Genomic DNA, 19,220 nt, shown 5'->3' with positions numbered 1-19,220 from the left:
GCAGCCCGAGCGCCGGCGAGCGGATGGTGCCGCCATCGGCGGGGCTCGTCCCGCGGGGATGCGGCCCCGCTGCCTCCCGCCGCCGCCGCCGCTGCTGCTGCTGCTGCTGCTGCTGCCGCCCGCCGAGCCCCTCTGCCCGGAGCCGTGCGACTGCCAGCAGCAGCAGCACCTCCTGTGCACGAACCGGGGCCTGCGCGCCGTGCCCAGGACCGCCGAGCCGCACCATGTCCTCACCTACAGCCTCGGCGGCAACTTCATCGCCAACATCTCCGCCGTGGACTTCCAGCGCCTCGCGGCGCTCCAGCGCCTGGACCTGCAGTACAACCGCATCCGCTCGCTGCACCCCCGGGCCTTCGAGCGCCTGGGCCGCCTGGAGGAGCTCTACCTGGGCAACAACCTGCTGCCGGCGCTGGCGCCCGGCACGCTCAGCGCCCTGGCCAAGCTGCGCATCCTCTACGTGAACGCCAACGAGATCGGCCGCCTCAGCGCGGCCTCCTTCTCCGGCCTCGGCAGCCTGGTCAAGCTGCGCCTGGACGGCAATGAGTTGGGCTCGCTGGGGGACTCCACTTTCTCAGGGCTGCCGAATTTACTGTACCTGCACCTCGAGTCCAACCGCATCCGCTGGCTGAGCCGTGGTGCCTTCACCGGCCTGGCCAAACTGCGCTTCCTCGACCTCTCCGGGAACCAGCAGAGCTCCCTTCGGCACCCCGATATCTTCGGGCCGCTGCGCTCCCTCCACACGCTGCTGCTGGCCAGCAACAGCCTGCAGCAGCTGGCGGGAGGGCTCTTCCAGCATCTGCCCGGCCTCGCGAAGCTCTCGCTCAGTGACAACCGGCTGTCCCACCTGGCTCCCGACGCCTTCGTGGGGCTGGGCTTGCTGAAGGAGCTGCGCCTGGAGGGGAACGTGCTGAGCCACCTGCCCGCYGCGCTGCTGGAGCCGCTGAGCAGCCTGGAGGCGCTGGATCTGAGCCGCAACGCGCTGACCGCGCTKCACCCTGCCGCCTTCGGGCAGCTCGCCCGCTTGCGGGAGCTCAGCCTGCGGGACAACGCGCTGGCCACGCTGCCCGGCGAGCTCTTCGCCTCCAGCCCGGCCCTCTACCGCCTGGAGCTGGAGGGCAACGCGTGGAGCTGCGACTGCCGCCTGCGGGGGCTCAAGCACTGGCTGGGCGCCTGGCACTCCCAGGGCCGCCTGCTCACCGTCTTCGTGCAGTGCCACCTGCCGCCCGCCCTCACCGGCAAGTACCTCGACTACCTGCAAGACGCCCAGCTGCTGCCGCCGCCCGACGGCAGCGCCTGCCACCACAGCGCCTCCCTCTTCCCTGCGTCCCCTCTCCCGCCGGCGCAGGAGCAGCTCTGGCTGCCGCCGGCCGCCGAGGGCCTTGACGGCAACAGCAGCGGTGGCCTCGTGCCGCCACGTGGGCCGCCGGGGGCTCCGCCATCCGCCTCCACCRCGCGCTTGCTGGGGGCGCCTGATGGGGTTGTGGCACCGGTGGGCGCCAGCCCCACGCCGCCGATAGCYGCCGGCGCGGCGGGCTCGCAGGCAGCGCCGCCCGGCGTGACGTGGCCCCGGCGCGCCGGCAAGGCCCGCGCGGCCGGGCTGCTGCCGCTCGTGTCCGACCCGTGTGACTTCAACAAGCGCTTCCTGTGCAACCTCTCGGTGGAGGCGGTGAGCTCCAGCTCGGTGACSGTGCGCTGGGCTGTGCGGCCGCACCGCAGCCCCCGCCTGCTGGGCCCGGCGCGCTTCCGCCTCCTCTTCGACCGCTTCGGCGCCGCCGTCAAGTTCCAGCGCTTCGTCTACCTGCCGGAGCGCAGCGAGCCGGCAGCCACGCTGCGCGAGCTGCGCCCGGACACGCCGTACCTCGTGTGCGTCGAGGGCGTCCTGGGCGGGCGCGTGTGCCCCGTGGCGCCGCGGGACCACTGCGCGGGGCTCGTCACCCTGCCCGAGGGCGGCACGGCGGCGGCAGCGGCAGGCGGGCCCCGCGGGCCGGACCAGCAGCTCCTCACGCTGGTGCTGCTGGCGGTGAACGCGCTGCTGCTCCTCGTGGCCGTGGCGGCGTGGGCCTCCCGCCTGGTGCGCAAGAAGGTGCTGGGGCGGCGGAAAGCGGCGCCCGTGCACGTGCGGCAGCTCTACTCCACGCGCCGGCCGCTGCGCTCCATGGGCACCGGCGTCTCCGCCGACTTCTCAGGCTTCCAGTCGCAGCGGCCGCCCCGCGGCGCCGTGTGCGCCCTCAGCGAGGCCGACCTCATCGAGTTCCCCTGCGAGCGCTTCGTGGACAGCGGCGGYGGCGCCCGCCACGGCGACGAGCACCTGCTGCAGCGCTTCGCCGACTGAGATGGGGATGGCTCGCATCCACCTTGGTCAATAGGCATCGCCTCTTCCTYGTCAGATCCGTGCTCTTCCAATAGTGCCACAGCTGAACCCGCAAGGCTGCCGGCAGGCGGGACATGCTCCTGTAACGCGGGACAGTCCCTGTGATGTGCCTTTTAACTCAGACTCTGTGCCAGGCAATCTAATGTGCGTGAGTGGGCTTTCGTACTTTTCTTTCCTTTTGTAAACAGGGAACAATAATGCAGCTAGTTAGTTCGACAGGAAAATATTGCTGACACCACTAGGAGAAAACCTAACAGAGTACAGAGTTTCGTAATATGTTTACAAATGAGCTTTTTTTTTTTTTTTTTGAATAAATACTGCCTGGTACTTGTACGCTAGTTGTGCCTTAGTTCTCTGGGTCTGTGATGGTCACTGACTCTCAAGTAATCCATCTTAGCTTCTGCACGAGTGGATGCAAAGGTAAGCTGGGGACGAATAGACCATATAGGTGCCTTTCTTCAGAGAAAAATAGTGGTAGGTGAGGATATTTCAGAAATGTGAAACGCTCTTACCCTAACAGGCAATACTCTTGTAGCCTTAGTCTGCTAAAATTAGAAGCTTTTTGTATCTCAGTGTGAAATAAATCATTTCTGTATGTTAATGTAGGTGCCATGTTTTGTGTAGTTGAGTGAGTAATGCTAAAGTTAAGCTCTTAGAAAGTAGTTTATGGTATCTGAGATTCTTTTTTTATTTTTTTCTTTAGAGAAATGCTAATCATTTTATGATCAGTTGCTCTCTACTTTCTGGGATTTTTACTTTCCTAAATATTTACAGAATGTGTTCTGTTTCTATTAAGTATGATGGTTTAGTTTACATTAATAATTCTCTCTGTGTGGTCTAGAAGCGAGCTAATTAAAAAGGTCCAAACTGTGGTTACATCTGAAATGCAAAAGTTTCAGATGGTGCTTGGTAGCTCATGGAGATCCTGAATGCTACATGGGTTCCCTTGAATTTAGTGTTCAACTCCAGATCAACTGCTGTGGAAGCGAGCAGCTCGGAGGAGAGGTTAGTGGGCTCTGGAGATGTTCATCTCAGCACCTTGAGTTCATTGCTGACCCCAAGTGTTCGTGACTACAAGTAATCTCTATACCATAATTGCAAGTAGGCAATTTTGGGGCGTTTTCCTTTCAAATGAGCAAGTGTTTGCAARAGACACAACAGTAACTGGTACCTTCATTTGCAGGTCAGTGGGTGAATGGAAATAAAAAGACTTTGAGTTCTTAGGGGGTTTTGTTCAATCTTAATATTCAAATAGTGKGAGAAGAGAGACTGGGGGAATAGTTGCCTTAAACTTTGCCTTTTAGAGGGAGATAAGGTTTGAAGGTCACATTTTGATTCTATACAAGTCATTAGGAAAAAAATCCTTCAGTATTCCATGCAGCAGAAGGCAGCTGTCTTCATGAATATCAGGGGCCAGGCCCAAGTGTCAGTGTATATGTTAAGAGCCATAACTTTTATAGATGCAATATTTTAGGGAACTTGACTGAAGGAAGACAGAATCAGGCCCTGAAGAGTCTTCAGTTTCTATTCCTTTTTGGACACCGAGGTGCTTTCAGCCATTTATGACTATCTATGGAATACACCACTGTTTATTGTTAGAAATGTACTGGGGATTACTGCGTAAAGATGTGTATCACACTAATGTTAGCTCTATCACTGGATATTCTTCCAATGGGAGATGCATAGATGCTTATAATCAAATATGTCAATAAATCCACTTGCTGAAATAAAGTTGGTGTCCTAACATTGATTTAAGAGTGATACAATATGACATACATAGACCAGCTGTAACTTTTTGGTGTTAGTAGAGTGCAGTTTTTTAGGGCTGCAGCTTTCTGGAGTTCYCCTTAGTTCATCATGTCTTGCGTTTTCAGTGTGTTTTTTCCTACATATTATGTTTTCTCTTTCGGTTCTATTATGTTGGACTAAAGCAAGATAGCAGGAGGACTCTATGCACAAGGAGAACCTTTCAGTGTATCAGTAATGCACACGCTAAAATAATTTAAATGGTCAGAAATGCTGAGACAGGAAGATCAGTGCAAAGACAAACTAATAAAGTGCTGTTACATTCTTGAACCAATGATTCTTTCTAAGCTAAATAATAGACAATAATTTGTTTAGGATAATATCAACCTTCTATACTAATAGGAAGTTACGGTGCTGAGGGTGTTTCCGTATTATCAGGCTAATGATAAAAACATGTTGTCATATGGAACATATACATGTTTTTCTAATAAATGTTTCACTGCTGCTTTTTGAGTTTATACAAACCTCTCAAGAATTGATTGTGAAATGGCTCTTTGTTCCAACTTTGGAGAAGTAACAAAAAGGATGGATAACACAATGAAGCTGATGGCTTCTTGGAGATCATATATACTATGGGAATGCTTAGGCTTTGGATATTGTTGATTTTACAGCTTCTTCTTCTTCTTACTACTATTATTATGGGGTCCTGCACTAGCAAATGAGTGAGGAAAGAGAAATGCCAGTGATATTCAGTGACTGAATATGTAATTACCTGGTTATACTTTTACCAGTAGGAAAGTATGTATATATTTTTGCTCCTTTCTAAATGAAGATCCTTTCAAAAGGACGAGCCCTCATGAAAGAGCCCTTTCTAATTGAATGAATCTGTCATCAAATTRTGCATGAAACACTTCTCTATCTTATTTCCTAATTTGCCTGTCTTATTTCCACCTAGAATCCATGCAGCTTGCAGAAAAGCAAACTGAGTGCTGGTAACTAATTCCTAGGCATGCCATTTAGTCCAAAGATTGAAAGTCACCTGCATCTAGGTCTGTCAGAAGGATCTGCAGAAGAGAAGGACGGTGGGTTTCCCCGTTGGCRGCACTGCAACCAGGCCAGCAACCTCTGGCCTCCTCCCACCTGTAATCCCTGACCGTCCTCTGCAGTCCCCTGGCACAGTAGTGTGGGAAGCTCTGAGGTAAACTGGGAAATTTTTCCTTCTGGAAAGTAACCTTTTCTTGTACCTTTCCCGTATTTTTTCAGGCATCTGACCCTCTCTGATCTTGTTCAGCTTACACAAGTGTTGGTGGTGGCAAAATGCAGATGTGCAAYGCAGAGCAGTCAGAGCAGCAGGAAAGAGTGGCCAAAGATGGGAAGCTGCTTAGAGCAGTCTTGACACCAAATGGATCCACAACCTTAGAAAAGTTGGACAATTTCCACTAGAGTTAAATGCTGTGTTCAGGAACCCATGTGCTTAACCAGTGGGAAACTGGAAATACTTAAAACTCCTTGATGAGAATCTGAAAACAATCACTGAAKTTGAGAGAAGAACATGGCTAGAAAGGAATGTTCTAAAGAGGAGAAGGATTTAATAGTGCTGGTGATGGACTTCAGGTGCATGATGAGCTCTTGTTATCCAAAAGAAATCTGCTTGACTATCAGGATCTGGGTTAACAAAGTTAGAGATACACAAATTCAAATTTCTTCATGCAGTGCTGCCTTCAGGTTTCACAATGTGCTGTGAAAGCCACATTTTAAAGTATTGCCATAGTTTAAGCCATGGTTTATGACAAAGATCTCATAAATGCTATACATATGTGCATATATATATAAAAAACTATACAAATATATAAACATATATACACCTAAAGAAATATATTTGCATATATGTATACATATATACATACATGTACATATGTATATGTATATATACAAATATATATGCATGTATCATATGCATATCATATATGTGCCTTCTATTTCTTCTTCTTCCCTGACAGAGAATTGGAAATCAAGGATTTGGAAATAAAAAGAAATCCACTGCAGTTTCATTGCTATACTGATTTAAGCAGCAAACATATGTTCAGATTGCTATGTATGAGTTCACAAAAATATTGTTTGTATTCAATGGCAGTGTGTGTATTTGCAGCACGCTCCTGCAGTGAGCAAGAGAAGCAGTACTTCATTTCCAAATCAGATGGCCACCGAGGGCATACATGTGTTTCGTGAGGTCTGCAAGTCAAGCTTGCCTTAAAAAGTGGTTTTCAAGACCAAAACAGCAAAATGATATATATCCACTGATATATGTGATTTTTCACTTCAGTAGCTCTTTTGATAGGAGTTACTACATAAATGTTGATCAGATGCCTGTTAAGTAGAATGGAGAATAAATGTAAGGAAACTTTATGTTTGTTGGGTATTAACTGTTCTTTTTTTTTTTTTTTTCTCTTCTAAATATAACATAGTTTTGGCAGTTTGTCTGACTGTTGTATTTTTCTTCATAAAAAGTTGACTTTTCTCAGGAGTATGCTTTATTTCCCATAGAAAATAAATTCCCTTGGAAAAACAGTCAATTGTATTGGAACACAAATATTTGTCTTAATATCATTCCAGATGAATTTATTTATATAAATGCTCCATTATATGTTTTATTGATGTAAATCTATATCTTGTTTGTTTTTACAAACAAGGCCATAAAAATTAAAATGAGTAATGCACTACAAATAAGTAGCTTGAATAAAACTGTCTAAATATGTATTTGAGATATTTATTATCAAAGAAGAATCCAACACTTTAAAAGAGAATCTGTGATCATTTGTAGTATGAKGTGTATCTCATTTGCTCTGGAATGTTTTAAGGTGAATTTATTTGTAAAGTGATAACCTATRTGTAACAATTTTATATCACAGAAATAAGCTATCAGTCCAGAGGTGTCCCAGCAGATACATTTTAAAATCATTACAAAGAAATTCGGGTACTCTTACAAGCATCAGTGTGTATCAATATATTGTCTGCTTTTTCATTATAAAGCTCTTTCAAAGTTGCTGTTAGGCTCTGCAGTCYTTTAGCTAATACAATATATGGTATCCCTTGGGTTCAGATAAATAGGTGTAATGCTTACCTTACCAAGGCTGGTTTTGTCTTCAGACATGTTCTCAAATTATGCTGATTTTCTTTCGCCTTTGCTGCTCTCCAGAGATCCATCCGTGTGGATCAAGACAGAATTGAACATTAAGAGTAGTTTGTCAGTCCATATATGTCCATATGCTGTCTTGTAATGTTGCAAATGTTTACAGGTTATGAAGGGAGGATTTTATTTTTTATAACTATCAGGTAATTCATGACCAGTAAAACATGCACATAATACCACAGCTCTGCCTTCTAGCTACATCAGRTGTACTATTCTAGTATAACTCCCTATTCATCAGTCTGGTATAGTATAGTTCATGTTATTTTGTCCTTAGAGACTTTATTATGAGTTCTGAATTATGAATTTTAAGTAAATACAGTGGATAAGCATTTTGTAAAGTCCCTGGCAAAAATCCCATTGGCAGGATTTTTGTCTGGTTCATTTAATTAACTCATCAAGTATGCAGTTCATTTCACTGGCGATAGTTTAGTATATGTTTGCTTAGTTCTAGTAAATGTTTAGAAATCATTTGAGTATTTAAATGAATTTCTAGATACATGCATAGATAAAAATCACATTCAGAAAGATAATGGGACACATTTTCTCTTTGAGAGACAAATTTGTCTCCTATGGGACGAATATATCAGGGATATTGTTGCCTGTAAAATAAACGTGAGTGCCTATTTTAGGTCAAGTCAAACATGAGTGCCTCCTTCATTAGAACATGAAGGAGACAGAAAGGTTGTAAATGATTATATAAATATATGTATGTTTTTTAATCTCATGGAAATAAGAGAAAACATTGATGTTCTGCTAACAAATTGCAATACATGAGGATGTGCATGTATCCTGTTTGGAGTTCAGTGAAATAATTCTATTTCTGTCCCTCTTAAGATAAGAGTTACACTGTCACACTTCTGTGGTTACTAGCACAGTAGCAATGCCTATTTGACTAGTATAAAATATTTTAAAATAAGAGAAAGATACTCAGGGCTGATGCCTATCACATCAGAGATCAGAAACAATTAATTTTACTTGAGACAAGTATCCTCAAGAAAAACATGCCTTCAGAAAAAAAGTGTTTGTTTTGTTTATAATTGAGAAATGATGTGGTATATTTGCTGTGGTTGTATCACGATCTCAGTCTCTAATGTATATTYTACAAGACAAGGCCTATATATTAGACTTAGGAGACAATCTGGAGTGTCAGAACACATAGCAGATGTGTGTGTGTGCCATTTTTGGCAGAAACAGCTTGATCCTGCATTTGTTTTAGCTCAGTGAGTGAAATCAGTTTAAAACTCTTAATGTAGGTGCCCACTAACAGGTCTGTAGCAATAGACTTGATTGTATTGGTTTTAAAATCCAATGTTCATTCAAAAAAGTATTTTCAGCTTTCAATTCTGATCAGCTTGGTGTKATGAACCTGATCATTGACTGGTATAAAGATGTCCTTCTCTGCTGGTACATACCTAAGAGCTGGAATCTTCCAGGTTCACTGTAGAGAGTTGTTAACTGTGAAACTTAAAGATGCCAAACCAGACATCAACTGTTTCATTGCTAATGACACTCTCATAACCATCCAGCTAAGCCATTTTTCCCCTCAACAAACTTATCTACTTCCTCCTGTTGCCTAATTTGTCCAAACCTCCTGGTTTTCTCTCTCACAGCAGCTGCGAGGCACAAGGTTTCAACAATATAAAAGTCTGCAACCTGTGGTAAGTTCATAAAGGGCCCCAATAATTCAGAGATGACTGTGCTCACTGAATTCACTGTAAAGATGAATAATGGAGTAAAAGTATTAAGATATGTGGAAGTTGCCTGTGCTATCTATAAATCCCTAGCAGATTCAGAGACCTTGACTATAATGTGTATAGCACTTTTGCTCCTACTGCTTTAGCAGTTTTCCTAAGTCTTCCTCCTTCAGTAGAAAAGATCAGGGATATTCTGTTCAACCTGGTATCCATTCATTTATCTTAGTTTTCTTATTTCCACGTTTTTATTCTGCCCAATGAAATTTTTTTTGTTTTTCCTTTTTTTCTCTAGTTAGTGCATGTAATTCTATCATAAATTGAATGACCTGGGAAGCTTTGCAGCATGTAGAATGGGAGAGAGTGAGAGAAATTTAGAAATGTTTGTTTTATCTGATTTTTAAGAGAGATAATAGCTGTTTAAAATAGAGTCTGTAATTCTTTCAGAAAGAAGAGGATGGAATAAATGAATTTTAAATAAATCTTGTTTAAACAGAAGTATTTTATTCATGAACAATTTGGGATTAGAATGATTCACTGTGATCTTACTGATACTGTGCCATTAACATAAAAATAAGTACAGTGGCTTCAGGTTTTCCTGGAAAGGTGTATCCCTAAGAACCTGAGACTGCAGAGGTGCAGTGGGAACCAAAGCCCGGCCTTCCTCCCTTTTCTGTGGTTCAAACAGAGAAGAGGTTCAGGGTCAGTATCTTTTTCACTGAAATGACTAAGAATTTTATTTATCCTATAACAGCAGATTTATTGACCTAAACATATTTAAGACCTGAGGAGTTCAAAATAGGTGTTCTACTAAAGGGAGCATCAAAAACCTGTCTTTTGAAGGACTTACCTTTCCTCTATAAAACTGAGGTCAGCACAGACTGAAATAACTGGTAGTTTGCTGAAGGTGTTAATAGGTATTTGAGGTGATTATAGTTTATCCCAGTTAATTTAGCTTCTCATATGTTATTTAGAGGTATTTAGAATATATCGCTATCTGGAAAAATTAATGAAATCCAAGCTGATGGCTTGACTTGCTTAGATTTTGGGCACATTCCTTGTTTCAATTTGTTTTTATGAGTGTACCTGAAGCTCTCCTGAATTTCAGTCTCATCAAAAGTCTTTACACAACCTGCTAAAATTGTCTGCCATTCCCAATTGCATTACTGTTCCTGGAATCATAGAATTATAGAATGCTTAAGGTGGGAAGGGACCTCTAGAGGTCAATATTGCTGACATTCTCATTTACAGCTTTTCATTCTTAGCATCTTCACTTGTGCAATGATAGAAAACCATCATGTACAAGTTTCTAGACTTTGTGATAAGCAATTGCTTATGAAATAAAAGCAGTTGACAGTTTTTCCTGCCTCCCAAATTCAAACTGTAAAGGCCAAAGCCATTTATATATATATATATATATATATATATATATATCACTTTTTTTTTTTTTTGTTCCTGAGGTATATATCTTTTAAACTAGTGTTTTGCAAATACATTATATCTGCAAAAGTTATATGCTACCAGCAGTGACAGGAGCAATAGCTCCCAACCATATATATGTACAGGGGAATCAAAATTTGTGAATGGACAAAATATCACCAACTGTAAGAGTAGGACTTGCAAGTTATTTTTACTGTACTTCTTTAATGGTGTCTCCTCTCTTATATTATCAAGTGTTTGGATCAATGCAGCAAAAGTAACTCATATATGTACTTAAGATGCTGAGTATCTGCTATGTCTGAGAAGCTGCAGGTGCTTAGAAAATATGATGTCTTGAAAGATATACAAAAAGAGAGAGAGAGAAAAAAACTATTATGGAGGCACTCAAGTTCCAGTGTTTTGGCCAATAGGTGGATATCTATCCAAATTCCTATGAACTTACCATCCCTGTTCATGCCTTTCTCCTAAGTAGCTGCATTTTGATTCCCTTTGGGATCTGTAGTGTCGTTTCAAGCTTTGACCCAGTACAGGCTATTGCAGCCACTCAGATTTCACTTCTGTACAGAGTGTGTGGCCAGCAAACACCCTGCATTTGTACATACTGTTTTTATGCAGCATAAACAAAGTAAGAGAGGGAAAAGGATTATGAATTTAGAAAAGTGTGGCCCTTTCCGAAAGCTTTACAATTCACCTGACGACAATCAATCTGACGATAGTTTCTTACATTTCTTGACAGAAGGAGCTGAAACTCTGACATAAGGAGCTCTCTTTCAGCGTTGGAGCTTTCATTGGCTCTCTATTTGCTCACAGTAAAGAGATTGTGGAGTTTCCTGTTTTTCAGACAGTGCCCTTTTGACCTAAAATGGTCCAAATCAGATAGAAAAAGCCAGAAAGAGAATTTTTATTCAAGAATCTCAGTAATCAAACCAACAGCAATTCATGATCGCAGGGAGGGATTCCAAAACCCTGCACTTCTTCTCAGAGACGCTAATATAATTTAATACAGCCTTCTCTTTCGAGTCCCCAAGGGAAGTGCTGTCTGCCTTTCGCAGGATGCAGTCGCTCCCTAGAAACAATGCACCCCTCAGTGTCAGTGCGTGTTTTTCCCAGAGATCTTTCCTCTTTTTTCTTCTTCTTCTTTCTGTTTGTTTCCTGCTGTGAAATAATCAGTCCCATCCATGTCCCCTCTTTCTCTGTCATATTAAGTTTTTCAATTTCAGAATTACTGCAACTGGACAATTACATGCTTTATTAATTTACCACGACTGTTGAAACGTTTAAAATAAACTTTATTTAATAACTCCTCTGCTCCCACTCCCCCTGTTCACCTCAGTGGTACTCCCCCTTTTCACCCTCAAAGTAACTCTCCTTTTTGACTGATGGTCCTATTCCYGCTGTTTATTCTCAGTCCTACTCCCCATTTACCCTCAGTGATACTCCACCTGTTTACCCTCAACTCTACTTCCCCTCTTTTTACTCCTGCTGTTTACCCTCAGTGCTATTCCCTGTTTCCCCTCACTTCCACTCCACATATTTACCCTCAGTGGTACTCCCTTTGYTCACCCTCAGGCCTTCTCCCCCTCTTTACCCTCACTGGTACTCTCCCTATTTACCCTCAGGCATACTCCCCCTGATTACCCATAGTGGTACTCCCTCTGTTTACCCTCTGTCCTGCTCCCCCTCTCTTTACCCTTAGTTGTACTCCCCGCTGTTTAACCTCAGTTATACTCATCCTGTTTACCCTCTGTCCTACTCCCACTATTTAATCTCCGTCCTACTCTCCCTTACTACTTTCAGTCGTACTTCCCTGTTTACCTCCAGTCCTACTCCTGCTGTTTGCCCTCAGTCCTGCTCTCCCTCTTTACCCTCAGTCCTACTCCTGTTGTTTACCCTCTGTCCTACTCCCCCTCTTCACCCTCTGTGGTACTCCACCTTCATTGGTACTCCCCCTTTTTGCCCTCAGTCCTACTCCCCGTCTTCACCCTCAGTGCTACTCCCTCTCCTTTTCTCAGTAGTATTCCCCCTGTTACTTCAGAGGTACTCTCCCTGTCTACCCTCATTTGTACTCCCCCTTTTTGCCCTCTGTCCTACTCTTGATGTTTACCCTCAGTCCTACTCTCCTTGTTTACCCTCAGTGGTACTCCCCCTGTTTACTCTCAGTCCTACTCTTCCTGTTTACTCTCAGTGGTACTTCCCCTGTTCACCCTCAGTGCTACTCCCTGTTTACCCTCGTGGTACTCCTGCTGCTTTTTACCCTCAGGCCTACTACCCATGTTTACTCTCAGGCCCACTCACCCCCTTTACTCTCAGGCCTACTCGCCTATTTACCCTCAGGCCCGCTCACCCTGCTTGTTCCGCTCTTTTGGGGTCCTGAAATTCTCAACTTACTCTTCTGGAAAGCTTAGTGTAGCTCTTCAGAGTAGGGATCATTCACYGTTTCTGGAGAAGCCACATCTGACCCATAAATAAAACCTTCCAAAGAGCAAATACTGTGTATCTGAGAAGGTGGAAACAGCATGTATTTTCCTGAGGGAAGTCCTCTCAATGGCTGTAGGAAGGGTGTATTAATAATCCATTTGAAAATATACACATTTAAATATCACTTTGCAAAGTGGGATGTTTTGGAGAACAATTGTGGTGTTGGTAGGAGTAAGTTTACCACACATCACTAAAAAGTGTAGAGTGCAAGATTAAGGCATACATAAAAACACAATTGGCTACTAATTCTCCAAATTAAATTGTTACTCCTAGAATAATTTAATTATTCAGTGTAAAAACATAATGCCAAATTGAAATAGCATGATGCATCCCAAGCCAATCCCATTTTTCTTAATTTCAGTGAATTTATATTCAACCTAAATGTGACCCAGGCTTTTGATTTCCCTACTTCACTGCAGAATTAATTCTGTATATGGTGAAGAAGTGGAACTCTGTTTAAAGAGGAGCCTAATTAAACAAATCAATTATTGRTTTCTTTCATGTGATGGGAAGGTTACACTCTCGTTATTTGTGACCCAGCGTGTGAAACTAATTAGCTCCTCGAAAACGCTCATCTATGATTCAGCTACGCCCACTACACTTCTTGGAACATCACATGGAAAATGAAGCTACCAAAAGGAAACATCTGTTTGTATCTAAAACCCAAACATTTCTGAAGTTTAGCAACACACATTCTTCTTGGGCTGCCACCTATTATGCACAGCACTAGAGCAAACACCAGAATACTTGAGGTGACCTTTTGTATCAGATTAAACAAAATGAGAAAACACTTGGCAATCAGACTTCCTCTGTCAGGCCATGGGAAACAGTGGAGTAGAGAAACAGATACAGTAAAAGCATATTAATTCAATATCTCATTTGCTTTAGAATAATCGAGCAGTGAAAAGAACAACTAACTGTGAAAAATCTGAGGTCTCTGTAATTTGGCATCTCTTGAAGCCTGTCTAGATTCTCATGATGAGCAGTATGTCACGCAGGAAGCACAGGAGAGGATGAAGATAAACAAATGATTAAAAAACAATATGGGGAAAATGTTTTTTCTCTCAAAAGCTTTGCATGCTSTTTATTCAGAGAAAAAATATCCCCAGTGAAATGCAGTTTTATGGCAGTGTTCTTGCATATACTGTCTTTGAATATTTCCCCATATTTCTTTAAAACATCATGTGCRTTTCAAATCTCTGTGTTTGTGTAAACTCCCTTGTTTGTTGCGGTGTTGAGCAAAACTGGGTGAGGAAAACAAATGTAGCTTCACAGTGAATTTAAGCTAGTCTAAACAATAATGCTGTTAAAATAACGGTCTTGTTTGTATGTGTGTGCTTATTGCTTTTACCTTTCTCCTGAACTCATGTATAGGTAAGAAGAGCGCTCCTGGTAGATTGCGTTGCATCTCCCACAGCACTGGCAGTATCACCAGTTTGCTTATTTGGCCCTGTGGAATGGCAATATAATGCATAAATAATAGCAGCAGTTAACTCTGATAAACAAATGATAGATCTGCCCTCAAAGGTCATCCCACTCTGAAAGGCGAACAAATAAAGCGGTCAAGAGGGAACGGAGGGTAAATGCAAATATTCAACTATCCTGTCATTTATGGTCATTATAAGGCATGTCTATACACACAAGGCCATCACTGAAGAGGTTCAGTAAAATCAGTTTTAGAGCTTCAATGCACTAGGAGCAATTTGGTTTGGTATGGTCAGGCTGGTTGTTCAAAATCACAGGTGATGCTTTAAGTGCTTGTGGCGACTCCATGGACTCCAGTATGCCTTGCTCCTCGCTACTGCAGCTTTCCATGTGCAGCCATCCCTCCTGGTCAGATCCTGGAGTCCTTCCCAGTGTGCAGGAGCCACATCCCAAAAGACCTCTCCTACCCTTTAATCAGAGGAGATGCAAAAGACAGTGATCTGCCTCCAGACAACAGCAGCTGCAATAAGAGAGGGAAGGCACTGACACTTCCTGCCACAGCCAGGTGGGCAAGAAGCCCAGAAGATGAATTTAAGCTTCAAGATTGACTGTGCAGCCTGTAGGCAGGGATGGGAAAAAGAGGAAGGCCCAGAGACAAAACTGCAGTGAGGACAAGGAAGACAGCCAAGCAAGGGCTTGGTGAGGAGAAAGGTTGCAGCATATGGGACCTTTGACTGGGTTATGAAAATTCAAAGCCAGAAGCATTAGAGGGATTGTTTCGGCTTGTTGGGTTTTTTCCACTCCTTTAACTCTGTCTGGCAGTCAGGAGATAGAGCTCCCTCATTTTTTTTTTTCCCCCTTTTGAACTAGAAGAAAGGAACTGGATCATTTCAACGCTTTCTCAACCATTCCTCCCTTTACCATCTGTGACTTAAGTTGTCAGAAACCTCTGGAAACAGAAGATTTTTCCTGAAATAAACAGCCCCAGCCCCACTGTAGGCTGCCACCTTCAGCAGTATGGTTTTGTGGAAGTTAACATGTGTAAAAGCAATCCAGATAACATCACAGATTCTTCCTCACTCTGGGGAAGCTGAAAGAACAGACACTATGGCCGAGCTCAAACAGCGTGGTCACTTGCCCATTTCCCACGTGATTTGACAAGTAACATTAGGGTTAGGGCTGTGTGATGATACTAAGTCATAAGAATAGCAAAAATCCCATTTCTTGGTGAAGAAGTAATTTCTTTAAAAGCTCATGTATGTTGTGGAAAACTTRCACTACTGAATGAAGTTTATGCTCCCGTTGGGCTAACAATGGTGGCTAGACATTCAATCCTTAGCAGATGTAGGTGGACTTCCCATAGAGTTGCTCTACTTGTGAGAGAAAAAAAGGAGATGTGGGTAGATACACACTTCTTTTCCTAGCCACAAAACAATAAGGAAATTGAGTCATGAGGGTGCTGTTTTAGAGTGAACAGGTTGTCTTTCCTCTGCTCTCCCTGCAGGTCTCCTATGGAGTGCATGGATATGTGAAGTAATTCYCCACAGAGAGTGACCCAGAGAAAGGCCCTTGGGAAAGACCTGGCCTCTGTAGAAGGACTTTCTAGACTGAGATTTCAGCTGGCAGTGATGTACCCCCAGTAAATCTGGTGAGCTCAGCTCTGAGAAGGGCTCAAGGCAGCATTTTAAACAACCKGTCTACTCATTGCAACCATTTCATGGACAGTGTTCCATTTATATTTCCATCTTGAATCTCCTTTTCCACTAACTGTCAGAAATAAGAAAGAGGCAAAACCCCTACAGATTCCATCAGGTTTGAGAAGTGGATAGAAAACAGCTCTTATGATAGAGAGCTTATGATAAGAAGGCACTACTCTATATGCAAGATGGCAGCTGAGTTTTTTAAGATTTGAAACTATTATATAGGAGAAAAGGAAGATGATCACTTTTATTTTTCTGTTTTTTCATTTTTTTTTTCTCTGTGTTTTCCTTCTACCTTTTTTCTCCATTTAACTCCCTGCTACTGACACTGCTTCTGCACGTACATTAGAGCCTTCACAGTGTTCTCTCTGCTTGGATATTGGTTAAGCCTTTGAGCTGCACTGCACACACAAACACATAAAATAATAAAATAAGATAAAAAATGTATTTGAAGATTCCCAGCATCTGTAATCACACTGATTTTCTCATGGTAACTCTGACCCATTTCCTGAACACAGCTTTTCTTTTCTTCCTTCAAAAATCAGGAGTCTTACAAATCATCTCGTTAAAGCCTGTTGAAAAGTCTTAGTTCAAGCCTACTCGATTCAAGTTTCCTCAGAAGTTCATCTTTAGGGATACACAGTTTATCTCTTTTGAATTTTGAAATTTTAGCACATAATTACATGGAGCTGGCATATTATCATAGGATTATGAACATGCTACTCCTTAATTTGATAATGTACAGAGATAATGACCCAAAAAGCCTCAGCACAAGTATGAGGAAGCCTCAGCACAAGTATTCTCTGCCTTAGTTTCCCTAGTAGTCTGCAACAGCCACTGGGCTCCAGGCATCCTCTCACTGTATATCATTCCTCCTGAAAAATGTGGAGCATTTCTAGGTCAGCTAGTTTTCTCTGACCCTGCTGTCCCTGTTTAACTTCATCCCTTTTCCCAGCACAAAATCCTACTTATCTCATTCTCTCCCTTGTCCAAACATCCTTGTTTCGTTTGGTGAATGAATTTATATCTTTCCTTCATAAAATTTGGAAGTACATTTATTCTGAAATTAGCAATTTTTAGTCTCCATAGACAGTGATAAAAAGTTGTCGTATTAGATGTCAAACTCGTTGATCCAGACATATCCAATTCAGCGTTATCTTTGTGTTTGAAGATTGACTCTAGACCCTTATGTGGCAAAGTCATGAAATAATCCATCTGAAAAATGTCTTTCCTGTGCTCAGATATTCAGTGCTATTCCAGAATTATATCATAACTTCAGATAGAATATATTCCCATGAATTATTTCAACAGAAAAATATCTTTACACATGAACATGTCTTAGAGGCTTAGGGCTTGCCTATCCTAATGGGTTAAGTTGTGAGGAAGCTACTTAGGAAGCTTCAGTAGAGAGGCTTTCCTGAAAAATGTGGCTTACTTCAGAACAGGGTTCAATTGACAGGAAGACATCCAAGTAGAAAACCAAGAGTTTAAGGTTATTTTCACTACTATTTTTTATTGTTTAAGTTGTTCAAGCAGCTAAATTTTCAAGGAAAAAAAAAAGAAGTTAGAATAGAATTAGTGAGGAGTTTACTTGCACAGCAAGCTGGTAGCTCACTAAATGAGGTACTCCTTTTTTTTTCTAGGAAAGATATGCTACAGGCAGTATGACTGGTTGAACTTTTGCTGTTTTTTTCCACAGAATTTATATCAGTATATGTACCACTGCAGTTCATTAGATGAAAACTAAATGTCTTTGATGTCTAAGCAGATTAAAASTCTTGTTGGTTGGTTGTTCTTTTCTCCCCGAGAATAAAAATGGGGGAATAAAAGAAGGGGTCTCCCCCTTCATCGTCCCAGATGGATTTCACCCGGCTAACTCTTAGGCCTATTCAGGATGTCTGCTGAATTAGGTTGTTTTTCTATTTACAGCCTGTCCATGTTCAATGTGTTTTTCCCATGCAGTACCTGAAAGAATTCAGCAATTGTTTTGCTATGATCAAGTTTTCATTTTGTTTTCTCAGTCAGTAATTGCAGTATTAATCCATATTTTAGTCTTCAAAGACTGGAGCTGAAGCCATAGTCACTATATAAGTCATTATTTAAATGACATGGAAACTTCTGCTCAGATGGGCCCACCTTTGAAACTGCAACTTCCTCCTCAGAGTAATCGTCTTTTATCATCTCCACAATTACAGTCACTTTCTCTGAAAACACATGCCCAGACAGCCACTGACACCAGGTCATGTCCAATTTAGAAGTCAGTGTAATTGCCAGTAATTTGCCCAGCTGTAGTCATCTGTGCTTTTAATTTCTTTTGCCTCAATTCTCCTCGTAGTTTCACTTTGATCAGGGCCTAGGAGAAGTAAGCAATGATTAGTGTTGCCATGCACTTGCAGTTGCTCTGTTTTGTTTTGGGGGAGGATTATGCAGAAATGCCGGGGGAATAGGAAAAAAAAAGGGGTTTCATTTACACTTCCGCTGTGCCCTTTTAGAGTTCTCTCAGAGGGAATTAAAAACTTGKTTTTTTTTTCCCCTTTGCTTTCCCAGAGCAAAGGACTCAGCAACACTGTAAGTTCCAATCATATGAAAAGATGAGCATAAGTGAAACAAGTGGATTTGGCATTCGTTTGAATTTGTCTTCAGTAGTTCAAATCATCCTGGTTTCCATTTTAAGTTCTTTTTCTTTGAGAGGTTTGGAAATACACTTTCTTATCAAAATTCAGAAGTTCAGCACATCAAGAGTTGTGTATTTTAAGAGGGGTATTTTAAGGAAAATATGTCTGTAAAGCTATATGTTTGAAATGCTGTAATGGAAATCAGGCTGTAAGATTCAGCCACAGAAATTATTGTTAGAAAAACAAAGTTTTCATTTTTATTTTATTTTATTTTTTATGAAGGAAGTCTTAGATATGAATTTTAATGTGTATCTTCCTGATTAAAATGCAGAATATAACATTGCTAAATGTGATTTTTCTGGCTTGATTTAAGGAGTTCTGGACAGCCTTGACAGTTCTTCCATATACTGTATAGTTCACAGTCAAGACCCTGAGCACTAGATAGTACTTTTGTTTCTCATAGCATCTAATGGGACATATTTAGTTGTATAAAAACCCTTGTCGATAACTTTTTTGTAAATGAAAACCGAGAAAGAGTGACCAAGCTACACTTTAAAGAAGAAA

At 42.6% G+C, this 19,220-nt stretch overlaps 1 protein-coding gene across 1 annotated transcript; it reads left to right on the top strand.

The window, feature by feature from the left end:
• Positions 1-100: 100 nt before the first annotated feature.
• On the top strand, positions 101-2,338 carry TRIL (TLR4 interactor with leucine rich repeats; the record flags this gene model as incomplete). Its single annotated transcript, XM_026050824.1, has 1 exon — positions 101-2,338. A coding segment is annotated over one exon (2,232 nt), but the record flags the coding sequence as incomplete, so codon positions are not given.
• Between the last annotated feature and the right edge of the window lie 16,882 nt (positions 2,339-19,220).

The sequence above is a fragment of the Nothoprocta perdicaria genome, unplaced genomic scaffold (assembly GCF_003342845.1).
Source record: "Nothoprocta perdicaria isolate Ctin4 unplaced genomic scaffold, notPer1 scaffold_70, whole genome shotgun sequence".
Taxonomy (NCBI): Eukaryota; Metazoa; Chordata; class Aves; order Tinamiformes; family Tinamidae; genus Nothoprocta; species Nothoprocta perdicaria.
The sequence above is the reverse complement of the archived record's forward strand: the minus strand, read 5'-3'. Positions and strand labels throughout refer to the sequence as shown.